At 40.0% G+C, this 23,666-nt stretch overlaps 1 protein-coding gene across 1 annotated transcript in view; it reads left to right on the top strand.

Moving 5' to 3' along the window:
- Nucleotides 1–3,836: 3,836 nt before the first annotated feature.
- LOC101635617 (chromosome unknown open reading frame, human C11orf63) overlaps nucleotides 3,837–23,666 on the top strand; it is a 45,885-nt gene continuing 26,055 nt past the window's right edge. Inside the window, exons 1-2 of the mRNA XM_004689162.2 lie at nucleotides 3,837–4,262; nucleotides 16,129–16,648. Of these exons, the coding sequence (XP_004689219.1) occupies nucleotides 3,922–4,262; nucleotides 16,129–16,648 (861 nt within the window). The 5' untranslated portion in view covers nucleotides 3,837–3,921. The remainder of the gene's footprint in view (nucleotides 4,263–16,128; nucleotides 16,649–23,666) is intronic.

Genomic DNA, 23,666 nt, shown 5'->3' with positions numbered 1-23,666 from the left:
AAATGAACAGTAAAGACATTTTCCAGTTCTCTGTGCTTCTAGTCATTGTGAGGCACAATACTGAAGCATCCTTGCCTTGCTCAAGATAGTCAGGCAAGTCCACTTGGGGTCTTAGTGCTATTTTAATGTGAATGTAATTCCCAGCACTGCCTTTCTTTTGGAGCCTTTATTATAGCAAAATAGTCTACACATGCTACATGAATATTGCTTAATGAATTATTAAAAACTAAGTATCTATGTAACCAGCACTAGAAGTCAGAAAATACAGTCTCAAAAGCACTCTCCCGGAACCTCCATCTTGCCTGCCAGAGCTGAGCAGGATTCTCACTCTATGGGAATTACTATTTTGCTTCTCCCCACCCCACAAACACAATCAGCTTAATTTTGTCTGTTTTTAATAACAACATACAAAACATGTAATGTACATTTTTCTGGGGTTTTGTCCACCAATACTGTATTTTTGAAGACGCAAGTATGCCGCAGGATTTCATTCATTTTCACTATTATATCAAAGCTGTTTCAGTAGTCACAGTACAATATAATTATACAGAATACCACCGTTTAATTAACCCCTCTATTATGATTGCACACGGCAGGTATTTCAGTTTGGGTACAAATAAGTGCCCACTGTTTCAGGGTGAACACTTCAAAGTGGAATTGCTGGATCACAGGTCTACCTGTCCCGGTGAACACAAACCATTTTCCAAAGGGCTTGTGTCTCTCACACTCATCTGCAGTGAATGAGGTTATTCACTCTCCATCCTTCCCAACACCCAGTATGCCTAGGTATTTTCATGTTTGCTCCTCTGGTGAGGGTGGAGGGATAGAGAATGAGGTTTTAATGTGCGTTCTTCTGATTTGTAATTAATTGGGCATTTTTAATCAACAACTAGTATTTATTGGCAATTTGGATTTCTGCTGTGAGATTTCCTCTTCAATGTATCCTTTCATTGAATTCTTGGCCTTCCCTAGTAGTTCTCTCGTATCCTAGCAGTATCGGTTGCAAACATCTCCACCCACTTAGAGGTCTGCCTTTTTTAGCTTTCCAACTTTGGAAAGTCTGCGTGGCCTGAAAGCAACCGCCGAGCTGCCTGGGGATCCCGGGGTCTCTGCCCCAAGCCACCATCACAACCCTCCGCCCTCCGCTCCAGCAGGTGGTGTCACCCGCCGCGGTAGCCTTGACCAGCTCCGCCCTCCCAGAGCGTGCGGACTCTGTTGGCTGCGTCTCCAGGGCAGCGGCGGGCGGGGCCTGGGAGGTGGCCCGGCTGGAGCCCTGGCAGCTGCGAGGGAGGATGCGGGGCTGTGGGGGTCGCAGGCCCGAGGAGCACCCGGCAGGTGACAGGCGGTTGCTTCTGGAACGGGGTGGGGGACGTGTCCAGGGAGGGAAACGGGAAGGGTTTGAGGACAGGGTCAGGGGACTGAGCAGCAAAGCTCCATGGGAAACCAAATCAGGACTGGAAAGAGCTCAAGGGCCTACCCTGTCAGCATTTGGGGTGGGGCTGGAGGGGCAGCCGAAGGGGCACGGACTGGGTGACCAAGTTCAGGAAAGCCTTTGGCACTGGACTTCCAGAGCAGCTCTGGTTTATCAGTACTGGTCCAGGGGACCGGGCACACGGGACACCTCACGTCCGGCACTTTAAAGGGCTCAACTGCTGAATTTGTCCATCACGGATAAAAGGGAAAGGGAGAAAACAAGCCGAAGGTCCCTTAGGACGGCCTGTTTCAAAGGGCAACTTTTTCTCTACCTTTCACCTCAGTGAGGGATTAGCAGTAGCGGGGCTCCTTTCCACGGAAAGGAAAGAAACCAGCTTCTCCCAGCACTAGGGAACCAGACCCTAGGCAGTAAGGAGACCCCAGAGAATTGGCCATGTGATAGTTGCCTAGATAAGGTACTCTGGGTAGAGGTCAGTCTGTCACGTATACTCAGGTCTGTCAGAAATTTCGTGAAAAACTTGTCCCACGAGGGAGCCATACTCCAACCCCCACTTTCTCATTTAACCAAACTATCAGCTTTTTTCTTCTTTATGCTTTTATGAGATCAGGCCTCGCCAGAAGGCCCAGTCTTCATGGTATTTGGCTTTGTTTTCTTCATACTCTCCCCAAACATCATTTCTCTGTTAACAATTATTAGCTTACTCTATCAGCACTGGCTTTGTGGCTGTTGTTAACTCCAAAAAACCCTAATGTAGTTCATTCAAGAAAAGAAGATAAATAGAAGGAATCTAATTATTTCATGAAAGAGCAGTTCCAAATTGAAATGATTAAGGTTATTTTTCTTAACACAGTGACTTGAACTCTTACAATAATAACAAATATTTCCAGAAGGTTTCAGTTCAAGTATGAACTGATAGCTGTACTGCTTTCCAAAACCCCCCTCAAAAGCTGCAGCTAATTTATCAATAATACAGGAAATAATACTATAAAATAATACAGTAGAATGTAGTAATTAGTTTCAAATAGCAAGCTAGCCTCTGTATGGTTAGAGAATTGTGTATATATTTCTATATGTATATATTTATGTCCTCAGTCTACCAACAGGGGGGGAAATTAAAAGGAAATAAAAAAAAAAACAAAAAAAAAGAAATCCACTGCATGTGTATTTAAGTATGAATGCTACCTTTTGTCTGTCTTGTTTGTTAAGGTGCTTTCCTCCAAGGAGTTGATGATGTTCCTTGGAAACAACAAGGTCAACATTATTAGGAGAAAGAATAAGGTAGTGTTACTCAATTAAAGTTAGGATTTGTCAAAAGAACAAGAGCAACCCATTAAGACAAATCTTACAGTAATCTCTGAAGGTAAAGGTTTCTCTTATCTGACCCACAGAAAAAAGTGGCATAAAGGCAGTGAGATAAAGACAGAACAAAATAGAAACACTAGGTAGAGATGAAAGGAAACACAATCCAATAACATCATCTCCTTTCAATCCTATATGAACTCAAAGCCCCCTTTCCATAAACCATCTCATGGGTCTTTATCACAGCTCTTTGAGTCGGAGACAGCTCACTTGGAATCACTCTGAAGTGAGTTAGAAGGAACCCTAGCTATTATTCTGGCATGTCTCTCACCACCCCCAACATTTCCCAGGACACCATCCCTTTCAGGTAGATGGACATCCAGCCTCTGCTATGAAGCACTCAGTGACAGGATTCACAAAGCCACCAAAGCTTTTGTTGAACAGTCTTAACCATTATGATTTGTTATTTTTTCAATACTGAGCAGAGCTCCATCTCCATGTAATGTCCACCTAAATTGTACATTTCTCTCTAGCAACCCAGGTATTGAGAAGTCTTCCAAATGATGAAGCCAGACCTAGGAATGAAACAGCTTCCCTCTCTACAGTTCCAACTATGGAGACTGTACTTCCCCGTCCACCCCATCTTTTCCTTTCCAGAGCTAAACCCTGACCCTGCCACTCTCTTCATGAGTACTGCTGAATATGGCATAGTTTTATCGGTGCCCTGGGTGTTTGAAATAAGACCACTGAAATAATTGCTGTCCATAATTAACCATTTGGCTTTGTCCACGCTTGTCTGTCACAGTCCTTTGGAAGCTAGAAAAAGGAATGTTTCCAAGCAGGCATTTGATTGCCTCAATAATGCTGCATTTGATTACTCAGGCAGGTTATGAGCTCTACATCCGCTGTGTTTCTGAAGCGAGAAAAACACAGTTGTTTTTCCAGTAGACTTGCGTCTCTCACACACACACAAAAAGGGCACACACAAAAGCCTTCAGAAAATATAACAAGGTTTTCTTATGCATTTAAAACTTTGATTAACATTGACGTCAAAACTATTTCTGTAATCCCAATATAACATAGATGTAATTTTCTTAGGTAATGCTTTCATGAGCCACGACTGTAAATATTCAGCCAACTGCTCCTGTCAACAGGAAGACGACAGCTAACTTTTATGTTTTTTCAAGATGAGTCATAGTAAATTAGTCCCCAAGTTCTCTATTCAATCTCCTGTCCATCATAGCAACTTAAAGGTCAAGTCGACAGAACCACCTTCTAATAAAGAAGACTTGCAAGTGATTTCAAAAGACTCCTTGGAATCTGATTCAGAAAGTGTCACTCAAGGGATGAAACCCCGGTCCAGACTGGAAGGTCGGATTCAGAACAAGGACATGGAAGCTGACAGCTTAGAGGAGGAGAGCCTTGTCCAGGAAAGTCTGAGTGAGACAGAAGAGGAGGCAAGCAGAAAAGCTGCGCAGAGGGCCAGCAAGGACAATCCCCACATCCAGGACAAGGGCGCAAATATCAGGTGAGGACTTGGTTTGTGCAAGATGGTAGTTGAGTTCTAGAATGTCTTGACTGGTATGGTCCCAAGTGATTCTCATACCGAGCATCTCGTGAGGCGCCAGCTTGGAGCCAAGCTTTTTGCCTCATTCATTTGTTTTATTTTAAAAAATACAAAAGACAACAATGGGTATTAATAAGAATGTTTGCATGTTTTACCCTTATTTCCTCTCCATATCCCAAGATAATTTTACTATTCTGACCTGACCTTGGAGAAATCTGAGCCCTACAACTTGGAGTAAGTGGTCTTGATTTGGTCCAGGCACTGCTGTTTAGTGTATGATTTGCAGTAGGTCATGAAAGTCTTACAGCTCACTTTTTCTCACCTGTCAGGTGACCTAATTTGAGTATCTCACAAAATTGCTATGAGTGTATGTAAAGTATATTCTGAGAACAGAATCCTTCCAGAGCTACCTCCCTGGGCTTCTGTATTTACATGGAGATTTAATTTCCACTCATTTGTATTTATGGGGTGTTAACGTTATGCTCCTGACCAGAAAATATAAGAGAATATAAATTAATCAGTTTTAATGAGAATATAATTATGGAAGAAATGAAAAGCTATTGATTAAGAAAGGATTTTAGACCTGAAAAAATTGAATATATACATACAAAAACTTGAACTCAAATGTTCATGGTATTATAAAAAAAAATTGGAAACAACCTAAATGTTCATCAACAGATGAATGGAAGGCAAAATGTGATATAGCCATACAATGTAATAATACTTGTCAAAAAGGGAATGAAGAACCAAAACATGCTTCCACATGGATGAAGCTTGAAAACATGATGCTAACTAAAAGAAGCCAGCAGCAAAAGACCACATGTCCCATGATGCCATTTCTATGAAAAGTCCAGAACTACTAGTTCCACAGAGAGAAAGTACAGATTATTGGTGCCAGCAGTTGGAAGTAGGGAGACTGACTACTAATGGTTTTCCTTTGGGGGTGATGAAAATGTTCTGAATTTGTTAGGTGATAATTATAAAATGCTATGACTATATTAAACCTCACAAAATTATATACTTTTAAAGGATATTTTTATGTTAAGTATGAGTATCATAAAACTTAAGAAAATGCAAGGCTTATTATAAGAGGGAATTACATTGAGTCTGAAGCAGATCATCTGAGTTCCAATATTGCCACTAGCTGAATGACCTTGGTGAAGGTCATTTGATTCCTCTGTTCCTCTATTTCCACATCAGTAAAAATGGGATAATGGTAGCAGTTACCTCAGAGTTATTGTGAGGCTAAATTAGCAGGCATAAATTGCTTTCAACAGTGACTAGCTTTATAAGTAATATGTGTGTTAAGATTTCTTTTTTCAATCAGAAGTAAATATATTGAGGAAAGTTTATAGAAAGGTTTAGAACTTGGGCAGGCAGGGTTTTGGAGACAGGGTTTGATTGGGGAAAAAGGAACAGAATTGAAGTGCCCTGTCCACTGAGAGCCCTGCATGTTGAACAGAACTGTTCTGAGTAAGAACAGGATTGTGGGGGATACTGTGAAGCTCAGCCCAGTGAAGGACACAGGATCCACAACTCAAATGACTTGCCCTACTAGGACGATAGTCACATCAGGGCTGGTGTGGGAGCCAGGAGTTGACCCAGTCCTTTCCTTTGTTCTTGCTCTCCTTTTCTTCACTGAGAATATCAAGTTGAATCAACCACCGAGGTTTCTTGGAGGACCTCAGTGTACACACAGTAGAAGTGACAAGTGCTGTCACCAAGGGGCACCTGTAGTGCTGGGGGCCCAAGAGCTTCAGCCTCCAGCCAGGCCAGCCTGGACTGGGTTGGATATGCCAGGGAAAAAGAATGCAGGTTCCTGGAGCAGCCATGAGAGGCAGCAGAGTGCAAGAGGATTACTCTGCAAGCTGATGCATTTTGAATTAACAGGCCAATATAGGAGACAAAGAAACTACCAGATGCTAATGATTACAGTGAGAACTTTATGTCTGTAATTCAGTTAATTCTTCATTGTAATTTTGCACCAAGCACTGAAGTTCCCATTTTATGGACAAAGAAGATGAGGCCAACAGGCAAGTAACTTACCTAATACCACAGAACTATGAGAGGATGTTAGTTGCTTTTGTTGATCTTTTTATTCTAAGCTAAAATTTTAAAATTCAAAGCTACCAAAAAGTACAGAGGCAAATATGATATTAACCCTTGCTGCTGTACTTGTTTCTGATATGTTTTTGTAAAGGCAAAAGCCTCCCCTTCTCGAACCCACTCCTCTGCCTTCCTCCTCAGAAATAGTCAGTACTCTAGTACTCTTAGGTGAATGTACTTAGCAAACCTTTATGCATTTCCTCCAAGGTGATTTTTTTAATTAGTGGATACAAATTGATAGGTAGGTAGACAGACAAACAGATGATAAGACAGAGGTATGGGGGATGGGAAATAGGTAGAAGAACTGTCAGAACTTGTTGACATCCTGGATATGACCTCCAAAGGAACAGGAGATGCCAAAGATTGCTTTAACATTCCACTAAGATTAGCTGCACTTATAGAATGCTTACCATGCACCCATTGCTGGCTAAACATTCGCCATGCATTATCTCATTTTACCATATGGCAGCCTGGCATGCAGACACTGCAATAATCTGAATTTAAAAAGTGGCAAGGGAGGCTTAAAGTGTTTATAACATACCATTTATTACATCTAGTGGGTGATGGAACAGAAAACTCAGGCTCTGTGCCCTAAACCATGTTTTTATCATAGCTCTAATCTAAGAGACTCGGTCTCCGAAGTAATAAGTGGTTGTGGTTTCATTTACAGAAAAGGGGGCACCAGAAAGGAAAGACTTTTGTATGTACTTTTAAGATGAAAAAAAAATAAAAATAAAAAACCAAAGCCAGAATCCATTAAGTGACCACATTTCCCCAATGTCAAGTTTTTCCTTTCAAACTGGTGCTCAGGGACCTGGTGCTAACCCTGTTCTTTACCCAAGGATAATGTAAATGTTACTCAACTATGTCAAAATAAAGAGTAATACTTATAAAGCTCAACATAATGGTTAGGATCTTAATCTGATAGATTCAGAGATCCTTCAATAATTCCAAAGAGTGATTTGCCTTGAAGATTTTAATGATAGATTATAACCCCAGGGTCAGATTAGGAGACAGACCTAGCAGCTGTGTGGTTATATAGTGGCTCATACATGGAAGATTAGGAGAACAGTTCTTACACATAGGCAACTGGAACTGAAATGTTGAAGCCAAATAACACCTCCACATTATTCGGGTGAGGTTGGCTATTGGCTCCTTTCTCTGTCTCACTTTAGTCTCAGAAACCTTTTCTGGGTGCCTGGTTGTTTGGATCTGAGTCGTTTATGAACCTTAAAAGAGTCCCTAAAAGAGACTAATTGATCTCAGGCTCTCAATATGAAATTCAAGTAGCTTTCATTTCTGTAAGGTAGATGGCATTCTGGGAATTGTAGTTCAAAAAAAATTAGTCAAAGCTTCATCTTAAAATCAAGGAAAATCTCTTTCTTCTTGCTTTTATATCAACTATTTTAAAAGCTGCCTGACAAATCACTTGAGTCCAGCTCTTGTGTTTTGATGTTCCCAGAACCTCCTCGAAGCAATTACTCCCTTGTAGCTCACCAAAGTCAAGCCATAGTTCAATGTATATGGATTAGAGAAAACCTTTTACTTAATGGAAATTGGAGCAGCATTGACTGCAGTGAATGAGTCAAGAGTGGAGAGTGGATCTTCATGTGATAATCCTTAAACCCCACTCCAGAACTAGCCTTCTGACACTCATCGCTCAAGAAGAAAGAGATCAATGTAATTCCTAGAGCATCAGAAATAACCTCTTCAGAGTTAGGGCCTTCTGAAACCTTAGACATTAAAAATAATAAAGAAATCAGAGCACAGTGGTATAGTACTTAGTATATGTGCTTAATAAGGTCTTGTTTACAAGAATACTTACATATAATTAGCTACCATTTGTAGAACGATTTGCTTTATATCTACTACCTCATGCATCCTTACAAGAGCCTCTTAGGTCAGCATTATTATCCCCATTGTGGCTAAGGAAGGCAAGACTCTGGGAGTTGTGTAGGTGTGTGTAGTTCCTCTGGGGAGAGCCAGAGATCGGACTGAATGAACGCTCTTCTAACTTCAAAGCCTCTAATTACAAGTATCTAGCCAGATTAGCAAAGGCTGATGTGATTAATCAAGTATTCAGTTTCACTAATTAGCAAAAATTAAAGCTATAACAGCTTCTAAAGAACCAAACTGAAGTCATGGCAAATATGCATACAAAATTATAAATTTTAGTAAAGTAATACAAAATGTTAGAGAATAATGTATCTTGTGTCCTCGTGATAAATCAACAATGACTGCCTCTTCCTTTGGACAGTAGGTCATAGGTGCCTATGTTCCTCAGCACCTCTCGGGGCAAATAGAAATGTTTTTCTTCACTGAGGTTGACAATGGGAGCTGTCAACTTTCCATATTCTGTATGATAAACTACCTTTTGCCCAAAATTACTGGGTAGGAGTAAACACAGTGAAGGGTTACAAGTTAACTTGAGTATTTCCAGTTATTTGAAAGGAGGAAAGGGACCCATAATAATCTTAATTTTTGTGTTGTGGTATACTTTTTTTTCATCTCAAATACTTCTGTTGATAGGATTTCTATTAGTATTCCAAAAATCAGGTATAGTAAGTGGTGGTTTCTAGGACTTTAAGAGAGTAGTCCTGGATAACCAGAACAGATAATGGGTAAAGAGAGACTTAGTTAAGACTAAAACGCCACATTTTCAGCATTTTAAATTTCCCAGACTATTTTCTAGAACACATTAGAAATATTTAAGCTGAGGATACACTGCTTTCTCACATAGGAATTTTTTTTTTTTTGGCACTGTTAGGGAGAGTAAATCTTCTAGTAGTGTGAAGAACATTCTGAGAGCTTCCAGAGGTCAATTTTCATTTCTATCAATTTCTATTTCTATTCATCCACATTGATTTCTATTGACATTATTAGATTTTTCAGTTGAAAGCTATTGGTTGGCCAACCTCTACAAATATATCATTCTACATAGCTATAAAAGGGGGCTCAAATACTATTTGGGGAACAGCTACTAGTATTTTAGTTACTTTTAATCACATGGAAGATGAGTTTTTGTCATGTTAGTCATTTCTGAGAAGATGAGTTTTTGTCATGTTAGTCATTTCTGGTTTATGTTGATTCATTTTCTCACCAACTATGCTGTAGTTAAGCCCTGGAGTATTCCTCAGAACAGGCATGATGCCACCGTAACAGATGAGCAGCCAGAGGAGGAAGTAAAGCATGTGCATGGGCATGAATTGTGTCTATTAAAAGCAGAATCCCCGCCAGAAATGCTAAAGCCACCTGACTCCAGGGACTTATTGCCCTCAGAGACGACCACTAGTTTCTTCCTGGCTTATTTCAAATCTGGGATGCTTTATGGCATTAAAATAAGTAAATAAATAATGAATTCAAAACCATACAAATGTAATTTAAATTTATATCACCCACAATCCTGTGAGTTTATCAAGAGGACTAAGAAGATTGTAACCAAGTTACTAAAAGGATTTTTTAATGCATGACCTTTACTGTATTCATTTATTTCCATTTCTCGATAAGTCTGAAAACAGAAAGACTTGATGGCTGTAATTTTTGAATGCATTGAATTTAAATGCTTTGTTTCATATACTAGACCCAGCCCAACTAATAGAGTAACTTATTCTTAGAGCTTCTAAAGTTCAAGAGAAATCCCAGGTCTAGAGTGAAAAGCATCCCTCAAATTCATACAGCTGCCCAGTGGCAAAATTTTGACTAGGTGTTAAGGTGTGATGGTTGTTTCCCCATGACATAAAGCTGCCTAGCATGTCTAGTGCTGTTAATGTCTGGCATTTAAAATACAGTATTTAAAATACTGGCTAAGAGAAATCACCTGGAAATTATGAATCTGGGTCTCTGTCTTAGTCATTGTTTCTAGGGAAGGAAAAGAACACCTAAGCCTTCCACAGAAATTGTAAGCTTGAGCATTGCAAAACTTCACTGAAAGAGAGGAATAATGTTTCAAAGTACTCTGTCAAACATCATTCTCCTTAAAATAATTTCACTTAAAATAACCTTAATAAGAGGTACCAGAAGTTTACATTGCAATTCCTAGCATGCCCTCCTTAGAAAAATTATTTAATTCATTGATTGCTCAGTATTAATAAGAAACTGGGGCAAATATTGTTATTTTGTAACCATAAATTTGTTGTCAAAAAAATTTGGTTGGAATCATCCAAATTATGTAATTGCTGTAAACTAAATTCAATAGATAAGAATTCAGCCCCTGAAGTGTGTTTCTGTAGAGAGTCTTTGGCCTTCAGTTCATTAAACCACCATTTTTTTCTATGCAAATACTCTTTTTACATAAATGTGCATATGAAATATTTTAGAATAACTACTTACATTAAATGAAATTTCCTGGGTTCTATATAACCTCTCCAAAGCACTTCAATATATTTGTGGAACCATTTTATGTCATACTTGCAAAAGTGATTTTTTAATCCTTTGGATTTATTTCATTTTATTTACTAAAAGCCTTTGATAAAAGGATAAAGATGAGCATAGAATTCAGAAATCCTTGGAAACAATTGTCAGTTTTATAGTTTCTTAAAGAAGCATTAAAAACTTTACACTTAAACAGAAATTGAATTTGCTGTTCATAAGCATAAAAGATTTAATGGCATATAAATTGGGAATAATTGTTCTGTTTAAAAGGATTAATTTAAACCTAAATCAATAATAACATGTGCAGTTTCAATTTAACAGCCTACTTAAAATAAAGTGGCAAATAAATAACAGCTAAATGATTAATAGCAATGCTTTTATTCACCTCCTCAACAAGCAAAATGGCCAGTTATTGAATATTTTATTATGAGTGCAAAGGATGTTAATTGTACTGGAAACATGCTCTAATTTTAGTAATTTTTTGATTGAATAGTATACTGAATATGAGGTTCTTCATTAAATGGAGATTTGATTTTATTTTGTTTGAAGTTGTCACAGTAAGTACTCAACAAGGGTCCATTAAAGCCAACAAATACCATAGTGCCTGCACATGAATCCATCCTCTCGCTCCTCTTCCTCTCTGCATCCATTTCTAACCCAGGTATCTGAAGAGGAGACCAGGCATCTGTTGTCTGAACAGTAACAAAAGACTGTGTGCTCATTGTCTGTGTAACCTTTCTATCAGATGGGGAGGAAAAGAGGTGCAGATTTGGTGTGCAGATGATGGCTATGTGTTTTGTCCCTACGTGTTGACCTGGACCGCACAAGCCCACGGAGCTTCTTAGCGCACAGCTCGATACAATGGGCTCCGTTAGTAGCATGTCCTAGTTCAGCCATTACATTTGTTCCTGCGAAGTATTACCGCCTGTTAATGCTCATGATTTGCAAAACATCACCTCCCATTTGTTTCAGCATAGGGTTTCCATCGAGGAAGGGGGGACTTAAAGAGTCATCGCAGGTATAAGTAGTGCAGCATAATTTAAACTCTATATTTCCAGATTGTAATCTTGCATTATATGTTGATTTTTTTCTTCAACTACTGGCTCAAAAACACCTTTCTTAGCCAGAGCAATTCATTTTACCCGATATATTTCAAAATGCTCTATTTTCTATGTTCCCTTTAGAACACTTGTCTTTTCTGTAGCATGTGATACTCCGCCTGTGGACACTTAAGAATGGAAATCTGTGGAGGTTAGAAATCACAGCCCTTTCTGACAGTCTGCAGTAATTTTTACTTTCCCAGTTTTATCATTCGCATCATCTTACAGCAGTCCTTAAAGATATGTCATCATGCAGAAACACAGCCCCCCTTAATCCTATTTCCTAAATTGTAGTTCAAACAGATTCTCCACACTGACCACATCATGACACAATACTGGATTTTTTAAGATACATGTTAATTCCCTCAGGTTGCCAAGGTGCCACTTAGTGCATCACAAAACAAGGTTGTGCCATGGAAATAAGTTAAGCCCCGGAGAGGAAAGGATCCCTTGAGACCGTCAGCAGGAAGCACAATACACAATCACAACAGCCAGCGATCATAACACACAACGCATGAAGACCAGTGAGAGAGTCCATTTTGGACCCTCACTCTGGAGCAAGCCATGGTTCTAAGCATTTATATATATTCACTTGCTTTATCTGCTCAACATTATTAGATCCATTTTATGGATGAGCAAGCTGAGCTAATAGAGAAGATCTATCACTTGCCCACACTCCCACAGTGACTAAGGGCACCAGGAACTGAGTGTAGACCATCTGGATCTAAAACCCTGCCCCTGACACGCTCTGCTGTGCCATTTCCCTGAAGCAAAACACTCCATCTAGTTACTCAGAGAGACGGAGCACAGGGGGTGTCTGATCAAGATAATAGGCATTTTACTGTCATCAGTGGGTGTGGGTTCAGTATGATGAGCCAGTATAACCAGCAGCAGTCAGGGAAGACACTGAAAGGAAGGAAGCCTCTTCCTTCAATCACCGAACGCTATCTGCTTTTTTAGAATAGTGGCTATTCCTTAGTTATTGTTTCCTATGTGAGTGCATTGCATGAAACAATAGAGTTGGGAGTTACGCTATCACCTAGCAACTGCATCTGGAAATAAAAGATTGACATTTTCAGCGATAATAGTTTTCCTGTTTTAAATACCCATTACATCCTGCATTTCTTTATGCATCAGGTCCATAAAGTGGTCATTACAGGAGGTGCATAAATTCTTCTTCATGAGCAGGCAAGCTCCGTCCACCTGCACCTGCTTCTGTTTTATTCACCTTTCCAGTTTCAGTCTCAGTCCCTGGGGAGCTACCCAGTGCTGGCTGACCATCTATCTGACGGATGGACAGATTTACTAACTCACATGAGGCAGGCCTTCAACAGCCCTTGCTTCAGAACTATCTCCACAGGAATTGCTGGACGGGATACAGGGCCATGTCAAGACCAGAGCCAGGACCAGGGCAGACCTTCTGATGGCCACTTGTTAGTGCTACCACCTTGGGGAAAATGACATGGGCACTTTAAGTCTCAGTTCATCATCCATTAAATGGGTAGAACATGAGTACCTCCCTCATAGGGTTGCTCTAAGGGGAAAACTAGAGGTTCACAGTACACTTCCACCGGCAAGCAGGTGGAGTCCCAAAGTCAGCGCTTTACATCCCACCGTGACTACATGGCAGAACAGTGATCCTCAATGTGACAGAGTGTCACCTTGAAGATCACCAACCTCTGTGCTAGTGCAGAGAAGACTGCCTGCTCTAAAACTTACCCTGCAGCCTCTGTAAATAATCCTCACTGAAAATATCACCCTGGCTATTCAGAAGTATGTATGTTCTTACTGGAGTCTTCACTTGTGAATTAAATTAAATGCAAACTCTCAAGCCAAACTCCCCCAGAGTTTACTGAGCCCTTCACAATCTCACCTCTGCCTAAGCCTAGCTCAACTTTCCCTCCTCCTGCCCTCATTTTATCCATTCCAAACTTGGTCTTTGAAGCCTTGTGTTCGCCTCCCTTCCATCATGTTTTCTGTTTCCCCAGCCTGGCATATCCCTTCTGTCCGTTGGTCTCAGCTAAACCACATCTTCAGAAAGCTTTTCCTGCATCCCCAAGATTAGCTGTTCCTATATTCCCACCTGGATACTCAGCATCCCAACATTAAATTGCTTATGTTCTTGTCTGTATGCCCCTTGAGGCTGCAAGTCCCCACTCTATGTCCCTGACTTATAAGTGCTCAATAAATACCTGAAAAATCAGTGAGTAAGCAAATGAGAAAGTTAAATGTATTTTTTCCTATTTAGCGTATTATAGATATAGCAAAATACCTATTTCCCATTAAAATTTCTTTAAAAAAAATAAAAAATTTAGCAAAGATATAATTGAGGTACTTCTAATATTTTTCTTCCCACCTAAGCAACTGCAATTGAAGCTTACAGTTGAGTCAGTACCAAATAAGCCCTAAAGTTATTCACCAATTTGGCCCAATGCAAGAAGCTCTCCTCTACATTTTGATTCTAATTTACTGACATTGATTTTTGTTGTTTTTAGATTTTACATCATTGTCCATTCCTGTGCAATGTGTGCTTTCTCCTCTCAGGTGTAATCCCTTCCTCTCAGGTGTAATCCCTGTAAAATCCCCACCACCAATTGACATCATTTTAAAATATATGAATCTAGTGCTAGATTGGCGCTGACTGCAGTAATTTGAGAGGCCAAGTCACATTTTAAGAAAAACACTCCTTGACTGCTCTGCCCATTGCGCAGGGGAAGGGTAGAGGCAGAGGTTAGGGATGGAAGGGTTAACCTGCTGCCCTGCGTTCACTAGGTGGGGCGGCCAGATTACCAAAGGGAAACAGGTGCAAGTAAGAGCTTCAAGAGTCTTGTTTGGGTCCTTATGCAATTCCCAGATGTAAACAGTAAGATTTATCCCTACTCATCCATAAGCGAAACTGACTCAGAGATGACAGGATTTACCAGCGGATGCACAGATAGGTAGTGACAAAGCCAGACCCTGGGCCAGGTCTGTCGCAGCCCCAAATCCAGACTGCACCATGTTGGGTCATTCCATGTCCCAGCCATGCCTGGTAGCCCTCAGAGCCAGGGAAAGACAGAAAGTGCGCGAGTTCCCGTGGTGTGGAATCGCATGGGAGAAAGTGCACCCCTCAATGGCCAGGAGCAGGTTCCCTGGAGTGTGTGTAGGAAGGAAGGGGGGTGGTGAGACGAACAGCCCCACACACCCTTTCCTGGCAAGTGTTACCATCTCCAGGCATTTTTCTGGATAATATTATTATTTCTCTTTCCTGGGTGGAAAAGAAAGAACAGCCTATTCCAAGAAGTTGTCCATCTTAATATAAGAACTAAAAATTCAAAAATGACAATCGAGCAAGGCGTGGGGGTTTTGGCTGTTTGCTCCAGTGCTTGCTTTCCCTCAAATCAAAGAAGTCTAGGTCCACATTAAGAAGAGTAAATTAACGTTAGGGGCACCATTAGTTTGTTTACCCAGCATAAAATTATGTCCGCAGTAAACGGGAATATCAAATAGCATAAAAAGCCTAGGTGATTTACATTTTCTTTTTGATTAGAGGATTGCATCTACTGTACTCAAGGAAGGAAAATCTCTCCCATTTAGCTTTTGAAGATCAAAGGGGCCATTAAATATGCCGTATTACCAGCTTTTTTTTTTTTTTTCCATTTTTGGTTAAGGCTAGGAGGTGCTTTACAATTGAGATCATCCTGGGAAAAAAGAGGATTTTATTTGGGGCCATATACACTGATTATAGCCTCATTCATTTCCTCTGGCAGGACCCTCATGCTTCACTTTTTACTTGACCAGGGCTGTCCTACAGCTTAAAATGCATGCTGACTTTTGGGTTTTCTACCTGACAGCCAAATAAATGTCAACCAAGAGTCCTTCATGCAGCTACCACCTGATTCTAAGAAATGGCATCATTCTGTAGTGCAGTATTTTAAGCACCACAAAGGCAAAGTGAAAAGTAAAATCACTGAGGAGGTTAAAACTGTAGATATTCAATTGAAATTAATCTTGCTTGCCACCATCCCCCTAAAAGAGGGCAGACTGAGGCAGATGATTTTGTTGCAGATGACAGTGACAACATACTCCCTAGAGAAATAGTCTAATGTATCTATCACCAGCTGAAGTGTAAAGTCCATTTTATCTAAACCAGCAGAAACACTTATGGTGAACATAAGTGATAGCACTGCTTGAACCTCAGTGACTCCCTGGTTTGACATTATAGATACTTATTTCGATTAAGAAAATAATCTTTTTTCTGCTTTGGGTAGCGGACAACCAACAGAAGACAAATATTCAGACCTCCGATATGACCCAAACTGGAAGAATAAAAAGGAAGAGGCCCAGCTATTGACCATAGAAGCATTACCCGAGTCTATGGAAAGTTCTACAGAAAATTTGACTCTGGATCCACTCTACCCTTCCAAGGAGACCTCAATGGATCTCTCAGGGGGGAAAGGGGAACAGAAGAACAGCCCTCAGAGTGTGACACCCTTACTTGGCAGTGAATTTGTAAGCCCGAACTATGAGCAGAGGGCCCCACACCGCAGTCAGCCATTTTCAGAGCTGAGTGACAGTGATCCGGAGAAGTCCAGCAACCTCTCTGGGTACTTGAAGAGTTCAAGTTCACACAATGAGGTTTTCCTGCCAGGATCACGTGGTCCTCGGCGAAGAAAGTCCAAGCACTATTTTGTGGAAAAAAACAAGCTGACTTTGGGTTTACCCACTCCTAAAATGGACTCTTATCTCCAACTTCACAACAGAAAAAGGGGGGAAACTCACCTCGAACAGGTACGTATGTACATAGTGGCTACTTAAAAAGCTCTCCTGAAATACTAAAATGGAATTTGCCTTTGTTTGAAATGGTGGGATATCCTTTGGAGAGATGATGCCAGTGTAATCAGCTGGTTGAGCAAACTACCTCCCAGCCCAGATCTTGCCCCTCTTTGACAAAGCAAAGGAATGAATCCCCAAATTCTTAAGTGCAAAATAAAAGTCGTCTGTGTACTGTGATTGCTGATAATCCATTTCATATCCAAAATGTTTCCATTCAAAGAACCATAGAATTTTTTAAAACTGTGTATGCCAGGAGGCAAATTACAGGACTAAGGTTTGGATTATTTGAGGTATTTGCCTTCAGCACTGGTTTTCAACCTTGGTAAATGCCTCCAAAACATTGGTTTTAAGACATGTCAATAATAACAACTCACATCCAGAAATGATTTTCAATTCAGATTATGCAGGGTGGTAGGAATGAGGCAGAGTTCAAAACATGAGTTGTTTTAATTATCCAAGTGATTCTATTATGTTTCCCACTCCCATGGATCAACACTGCACTGTCCTTTATTATCCTGTGCAAATGATGTGATATAATTAATCCTTAGTCTCTCCAGCTATAAAATTGGAATACTCAGTACCCTCTCTTTCTCCTCTGATCATGTGAAGGATAAATTCTATCCTAGATGGGGGATACCAGTTAGTCAGTAAACTTAATTCTCTGTCATGGGTCCACATAAAGAACACATCAGTATACCTCCTACATTCATGGATACAAGCATCTAGATCAATACATCCACCCCCTTATGGAAACCACTTGAAATTCATCACCCACTAATGTGGCATCACTTTCGAATATGAAGCAAGGGGCATTGCATTAAACTGAAGGCTTTAGAACCACTCTACATCCAAATTGGTACTCTGGGTTTCCTTTGGTATGTACAAGTAGGGTGATACTACTAGGTATCATTCTAAATGATACTAGTTGGTATCATTCAGTAGGTTATTTTGAAATCTGGGAACCCTGAAAACTGTTCCATAGAAATGAATAGTATGAGTATTCCCAGACCTAAAACAACCTGCCAAAACACACCAAATAACACTGTACTTTCAGATGGTGGGGAAGTCTGTGGTCAAAGTACTTTAACCTAAACTAACTCATGAGATTTTTTGATGATACGAGAGAGATGAGGTAGATGAACACTTGTAATTTTTCTCTTGATTCAACATCTCTCTTTATGGTCTTAAAGAATTATGTCACAGGGGCTCCCTGGTGGCACAGGGGTTAATCTCAGCACTATCAGCAGCCACTGCAACAGAAGTTCTATCCCTGGTCAGGGAGCTGACCCACACTGTGCAGCAGACCTCTCCTGTCTTGCCTGCTGCTCCCCTCAACAGTGTGTTTTCAGTAGATCCATCTGTTCTGCTCCCCACTTTGTCTCTGGTGAATCATTTCACCCCCCTGCAGCTCTGGCTTACTCCCTCATTCTTATGTGCATAAATAAATAAAATAATCTTAAAAAGAATTATGTCACATCCTTGTCTTTGTAGCCAATAACAAAGAAATAGGTGTACTATGATTTCAAAACTAATAGCTAGTTTAAAGCATTTTTGACATTTTTACTCAACTTGGGTTTTACTACACTTCTCTACTTTATAAAACTTATGTGAAATTTTGATTTTTGCTTGACTGCTATTTAAAAATATAAAACTCAGCAGTCCAATGTGTATGAAAAATGTTTCTAGGTAGTAATTGCTTCCATGCTAAGATGATATTTTTTCATTACTTTTAAATATGTTCTCAATAGAAGCTGATCTAGAAACAGAAGCCAAAAGAAATGGTTATATTTCTAGTAATAAAAGGGGAAAGACATTTATTATAAATTCTCTAATTGCCAATTCCTTAACTGCTAATTTTTCTTAGTAGTTATAACTCAGTTTACTAAACAACATTGGGAAAAGATGAATGTCAGAAATTGCACAGCCTAATTTTTATTATGCCAAAGAGGAAAACTTCAAAGAATTTTAGTCTTGCTCAATCTTTAAGCTGCAAAGTTATTCTTAAAGTGGCCATTGACCTGGTCTACAGATTCTGCAGGATCAAATGCCTAAGGGGTGATTAGTTATTGTACTCAAAGTTTCTTCATTTCCTGGCATGTATTTCCCTTATCTTATTCCTATCCTGTTAAAAAGGAGAGGCATTAGCTTGATATAACAGATAGAATGATGTATATACCTGTTTTACTTGATTACAGTCATCAACACAGAGTAATATGTTCCTTTCAAATTATTATATGTGAAATGTACACAGGTCTTTTCTGCCAATACCAGTTACACATTCCCTTATAGGCAGGAACTATGCATTGTACTTATTTACAATCTTCATAATAGCTCGGGATTTGTCCTATTTAGGTGTGTGCAGAATAACTCCTGTATGGGATCATTCACTTCTTTGTAATCACAAAGATTAGAAACTACCCAAATGTCCATCCTTTGAGGCATATGTAAATAAACTATAATACAGTTACTTAAACTACAGTAGAGCTGTTAACCAAAAAAGTGAGAATGTTCTTCATAAAGTTGTGGATACTTTTAATCAGGATTAAGAGAGAAATTAGAGATGTAGCACAACATGTATCCAGTATTAAAAGTGGGGAGGAATAAAAATAATATAAATTTAAAAATCACCTGCTAGGCATGCTTAAAAGCCTGTGGAAGGATATACAGATGGCTCGTGAAGGGTGCAGGGGGCACAGGGTGGGAGCTCAACTTTTCACATTGTACTTCTTCCTATCTTCTATTTTGGAACCATGCCTGAGAATTTATAATATAAAACATTTTGTCATACCCCTGGTAAATTCACACCCCTGGTTCTCAGTCACCTCAATTGCATTTTATGTTTCTAAATAACAGCTCGGAGTAGAAGCGTTGATTTCTGAGTTGCTGCACCACCTTGTTCCCATTTCTTGCATAGCTGTTGATCAGACAGACCATTGTCAATCTTGGAAAAATTAATTCTGAATCCATCACAGATCTTAATCACATGATGTGTGCAGCAAGGAACTGATGTAAAAACCAACCCACACTAGAGGGCACCTAAGTATCACAGCCAATAACCTTGCTGGTGAATATTCAGCACTTGCTTTTATTCATGACTTGTTCACTAGCCACAAGTATTTGTCAGAAACTCATTAGAATTTGAATCAATTTATGATCTACCATTAAAGGAAATTGTAGCTTGAAAAATGAGCTACCTTTCTGTCTTATTCTAATGTAACTTTGAAGACTGATGAGAGTGAAATTTAGTATGGGCTCAGAAAAGAGCTGTAAGTGCTTCCTACATTCTATTCTGTTCTTTACTGGTAATATCTTGGAAAGAAACAACAGCTGCTTAGCAATGAGACTATGGAAAGGTGATTTCAATCACCTGTATTCTTGAAGTCTATAAAATGTCCCATCTAGAATCCACCATTCATTCTCAGAATTAATACCCCTTTGTAGCTGTCAGTGAGTCAGCAGGTCAGTCAACCAACACTTACTGAGTACCAGCTACATGCTAGATACTTTTCTCTGTGTAGCGGTGTGACAAGACATACAGAGCTTGATCTTCAAGGAGCTTACAGTCCCCATGTGTGTCACAGGTATGAAACATGTAACAAAATAACTTTAGGTGCTGATAAGCCCCTCAAAGGAGTCTGAATAAACTTTCATGAAGTGACCAGGTGGGGCTGTCTCTAGATACCTAGAGAAAGACTGAGGAGCTGCCTTTCAAGTCAAGAAGGAAATGGCTGAGGAGGAGAAAACTATGCAAGATTTGGGGACAGGGCTTTGGTTAGCCCCCACCTTGGGAACAGTACCCTCTCAGAGGAGCAACATGATGCAGTAAAAGAAAAAATTCAAACTGAAGTAAAACACTGGTGTGAGAGACAAACCTGGATTAAATCCTGGCTCTCCACTGCAAGGTGGTACCACTTACTATATAGATATTTGAGCAAGTGTCTCTAAACCTTTTCTTCTTCATGTATGATAGTGGCTCAGCTTATGCCTTATAGGCGAGTGGAAGCTCCTGACATGTGCCAGACACACTGGCATTCCTTAAGCCATAGGAAAGAAAAGAATCCACACTGGGACTGTGTCCTTCTAAACAGCTTCCCCCGCCCCCTCCCCCCTTTATTTTTAAGGCAACAGTAACTCAAAATGAAAAGGAAATGACTTCAGGTAGAATAAGAACAAAGTGTAGTCAAAAGAATAGCCTCTATGTGCCATAATAGCCCATCCTATGGTGTGACTCAATGACTGCCCACGAAAGGTAACATCACAACTGCCTCTTGAGGGTCCCCCATCAGCCCAACACTGACCTGACCCTACAGTCTAGTATCCAACTGGGCCGTATTTCTTTAAATTTGCATTTGGCCTCAGACATCATTTCAAATCTTTATTCTTGGTGACAAGAAGGTAGGAATAACTTTGGGATCACCTATTTGGTATTTTGGTTCTGAAGTGCAATTTCATATCACAACTCTTTCCAGTCAATCATTTCTACTTCCCAATTGTTCTTGGATACAAACCTGATCCAGCTGCTTATTGACATTACAATTCCCTGTTCAAGTCAAGATAAAACTGTTTTATCTGAGACAAGGGCTTTCGTCACCCCCACCCTCACCCCACCTCTCCTATCCTAATCTGCTACATCTAGGAACTCACAGCTCCCAGACTCCCAGCATTTCCCTCAGGGCCTCTGTCCAGGTGACAGGCCCCTCTCTCCTGTCTTTGCTTGGAAAAACTTTACTCTCCTGAGATTCAACTCAGGGGCCTGTGCCTCGCTGAAGACTTTCAGAATAGCAGCCCTCATGCCAAGCACCCAATACAGACCAGCCTCTGACACAGTTGTATGTCTCCCTGTGTGAGTCTCCCTATGCCTCCCCCGCCTCACTTTGAAGGAGCTTGCTCTGGCTCCTCACAGCATGCAGTAAACTCTATCTGAGCACATGGTGAAGAGATATGATCTTTAATGTATTGCTTTGGTCCAAAATTTACTTATTTTCAAAATGAAAAGAAGACAAAAAGAGCCTGTTATTTGACACTAAAAGATCTGATTGAGCCCATATTATTAATCATCCATCACCTTTTGTAAGTGACAAAATATTAAAGAGCCTTGTCCTTCCCCATTAGAGTCAGGCTACACGTTTGCCTTCTACCACAGGCTGGCACGGCCAAGTACAATACTGCATGTGAAAACTCTATGTAGTTATGTAGCTTCTACACAAGTCAGCTGTTTTTGTCATTGAACATTTGATTTGAATTTAGTCTCCTATTGGGTAAGTTTAATCTCTACATGGCTTATGGCTCTCTTTTTCCATGGCTTTGAATTAAATGAAACTTTTAATTGTCTAAGAATAGTTTCACCTGTATTTAAATCATGATCTTTTTCTTGCTACATTGCTTAGTTCTTCTAACTACCTATAGAATTCTTTTTTATAAAATGTTTCTAGCTGCTGGTACACCTTTCATAGTGTACTTGTAAAAACCATCCTATAGATTAAGTACTCTGAATGTGTATTGATTCTTAGATTTTTTTTTTTCATTTTGCCCTGTGTAACCACAACTTAAGTAAGAGCACTTATGATAGCAGAATTTAAATGGAACTTCATGGTTTTTTCCATGCAAGGCATTTCTTAAGGTACCTTTCCTGTTTGCACTACTCAGCTCTTAGTTGCTTAACTACTGATCTGTACGATCTATAGATGACACTTCATCAAGTCAAATTATTGAGGGATTCCTGTAAAGAAAACATGTCTTGTACCTAACGCACACCCTTTTGTAAATCAGAATTTCAGTGTACTCATTTCAAAGGATACATGTCTGGTGTACCTGGTATACCTAATGATTTTTTTTTAAGATTTATTTATTTACTTATTGATACATAGAAGAATTGGTGTCTAGGCCAAGGGTGTTGGGGGTAAGAGGATTCACTAGAAACAGAATGGGGAGCAGAACAGATGGATTTACTGAATACATTGCTGGAGAGAACAGCAGGTGTGACAAGAGAGGTCTGCTGCGCCATGTGAGTCAGCTCCCTGGCCGGGGATCGAACTCAGACAATAGCGGTGAGAGCAAGAGACCACCCTGATAATTCTGTGCTCTCTCCTACCAGGCTCCACTGCACTATCTGTATCAGTCAGAAGCTATGACTGTGGGAACATTCATTGCCCCTTTATTAAATGCCAGACTGTTATGAGTCCATGGTCATTTTGTGCTGTTGCCAGTGCAACTGCCCTAATTTAGAGGGAAACAGACCTGTGAGTACTCAACACAGCCACTGAGCTGTCTGAATCCCCACCTGTCAAATGTCAGAGAGCCTCCACAGAAGAGGTGCTCATTGGAATGGTTCTTTAAAAAGTAGCAGGTAACAGGCAGAGATGGTCAGCACAGTTACTACAGGCCAAGGGCGTCCATGCAATGGTATAAAGACCTGGAAGGACTAAGTCAGGTAAAGCCTGCAGTCACCCCTCTGACCTTGTTAGGAACTGCTACTTGGCTGGTTAATCAAATAAATTGCTTAAAGCAGATATGAAAAATAAGAACTTTGAATATTTGATTTTCACTTCAAGTATATAAATAGGCATGCAAATGCATATGAATTCACTAATCTTTTATCGAGCAAGGGGCAGGGCCCTTCCTGTCCCTGCATAGTGTATTGATTGGCGATGGCACAGTCTTCACCCCATTAGTTTGAGAGATCAATGAGTTCCACTTTGGTTTCTTGAAACAAGCAAAGTGAAAACGTAAAAAGCCGTTGGAAGTGAGCTGTGAACATCATCTGTCTAGATTTGCTTGCCTGATTCCTCTGTTTGCTAGTTCACACTGCCTCCTCACACATATTTGCTATTTTGCCACTTGCTTTTGTTGAATTGTTCTAAATTTTAACTGAATTTTCATGAAAACAACAATGCCTGTTCATGTTTGGATTTCTCCAAATGATCCAATGTTTGGATTTCTCCAAATGATCCAATGTTTGGATTTCTCCAAATGA

This window comes from Condylura cristata, unplaced genomic scaffold (assembly GCF_000260355.1).
Source record: "Condylura cristata isolate star-nosed mole 26May11 unplaced genomic scaffold, ConCri1.0 scaffold00025, whole genome shotgun sequence".
Taxonomy (NCBI): Eukaryota; Metazoa; Chordata; class Mammalia; order Eulipotyphla; family Talpidae; genus Condylura; species Condylura cristata.
The sequence above is the reverse complement of the archived record's forward strand: the minus strand, read 5'-3'. Positions and strand labels throughout refer to the sequence as shown.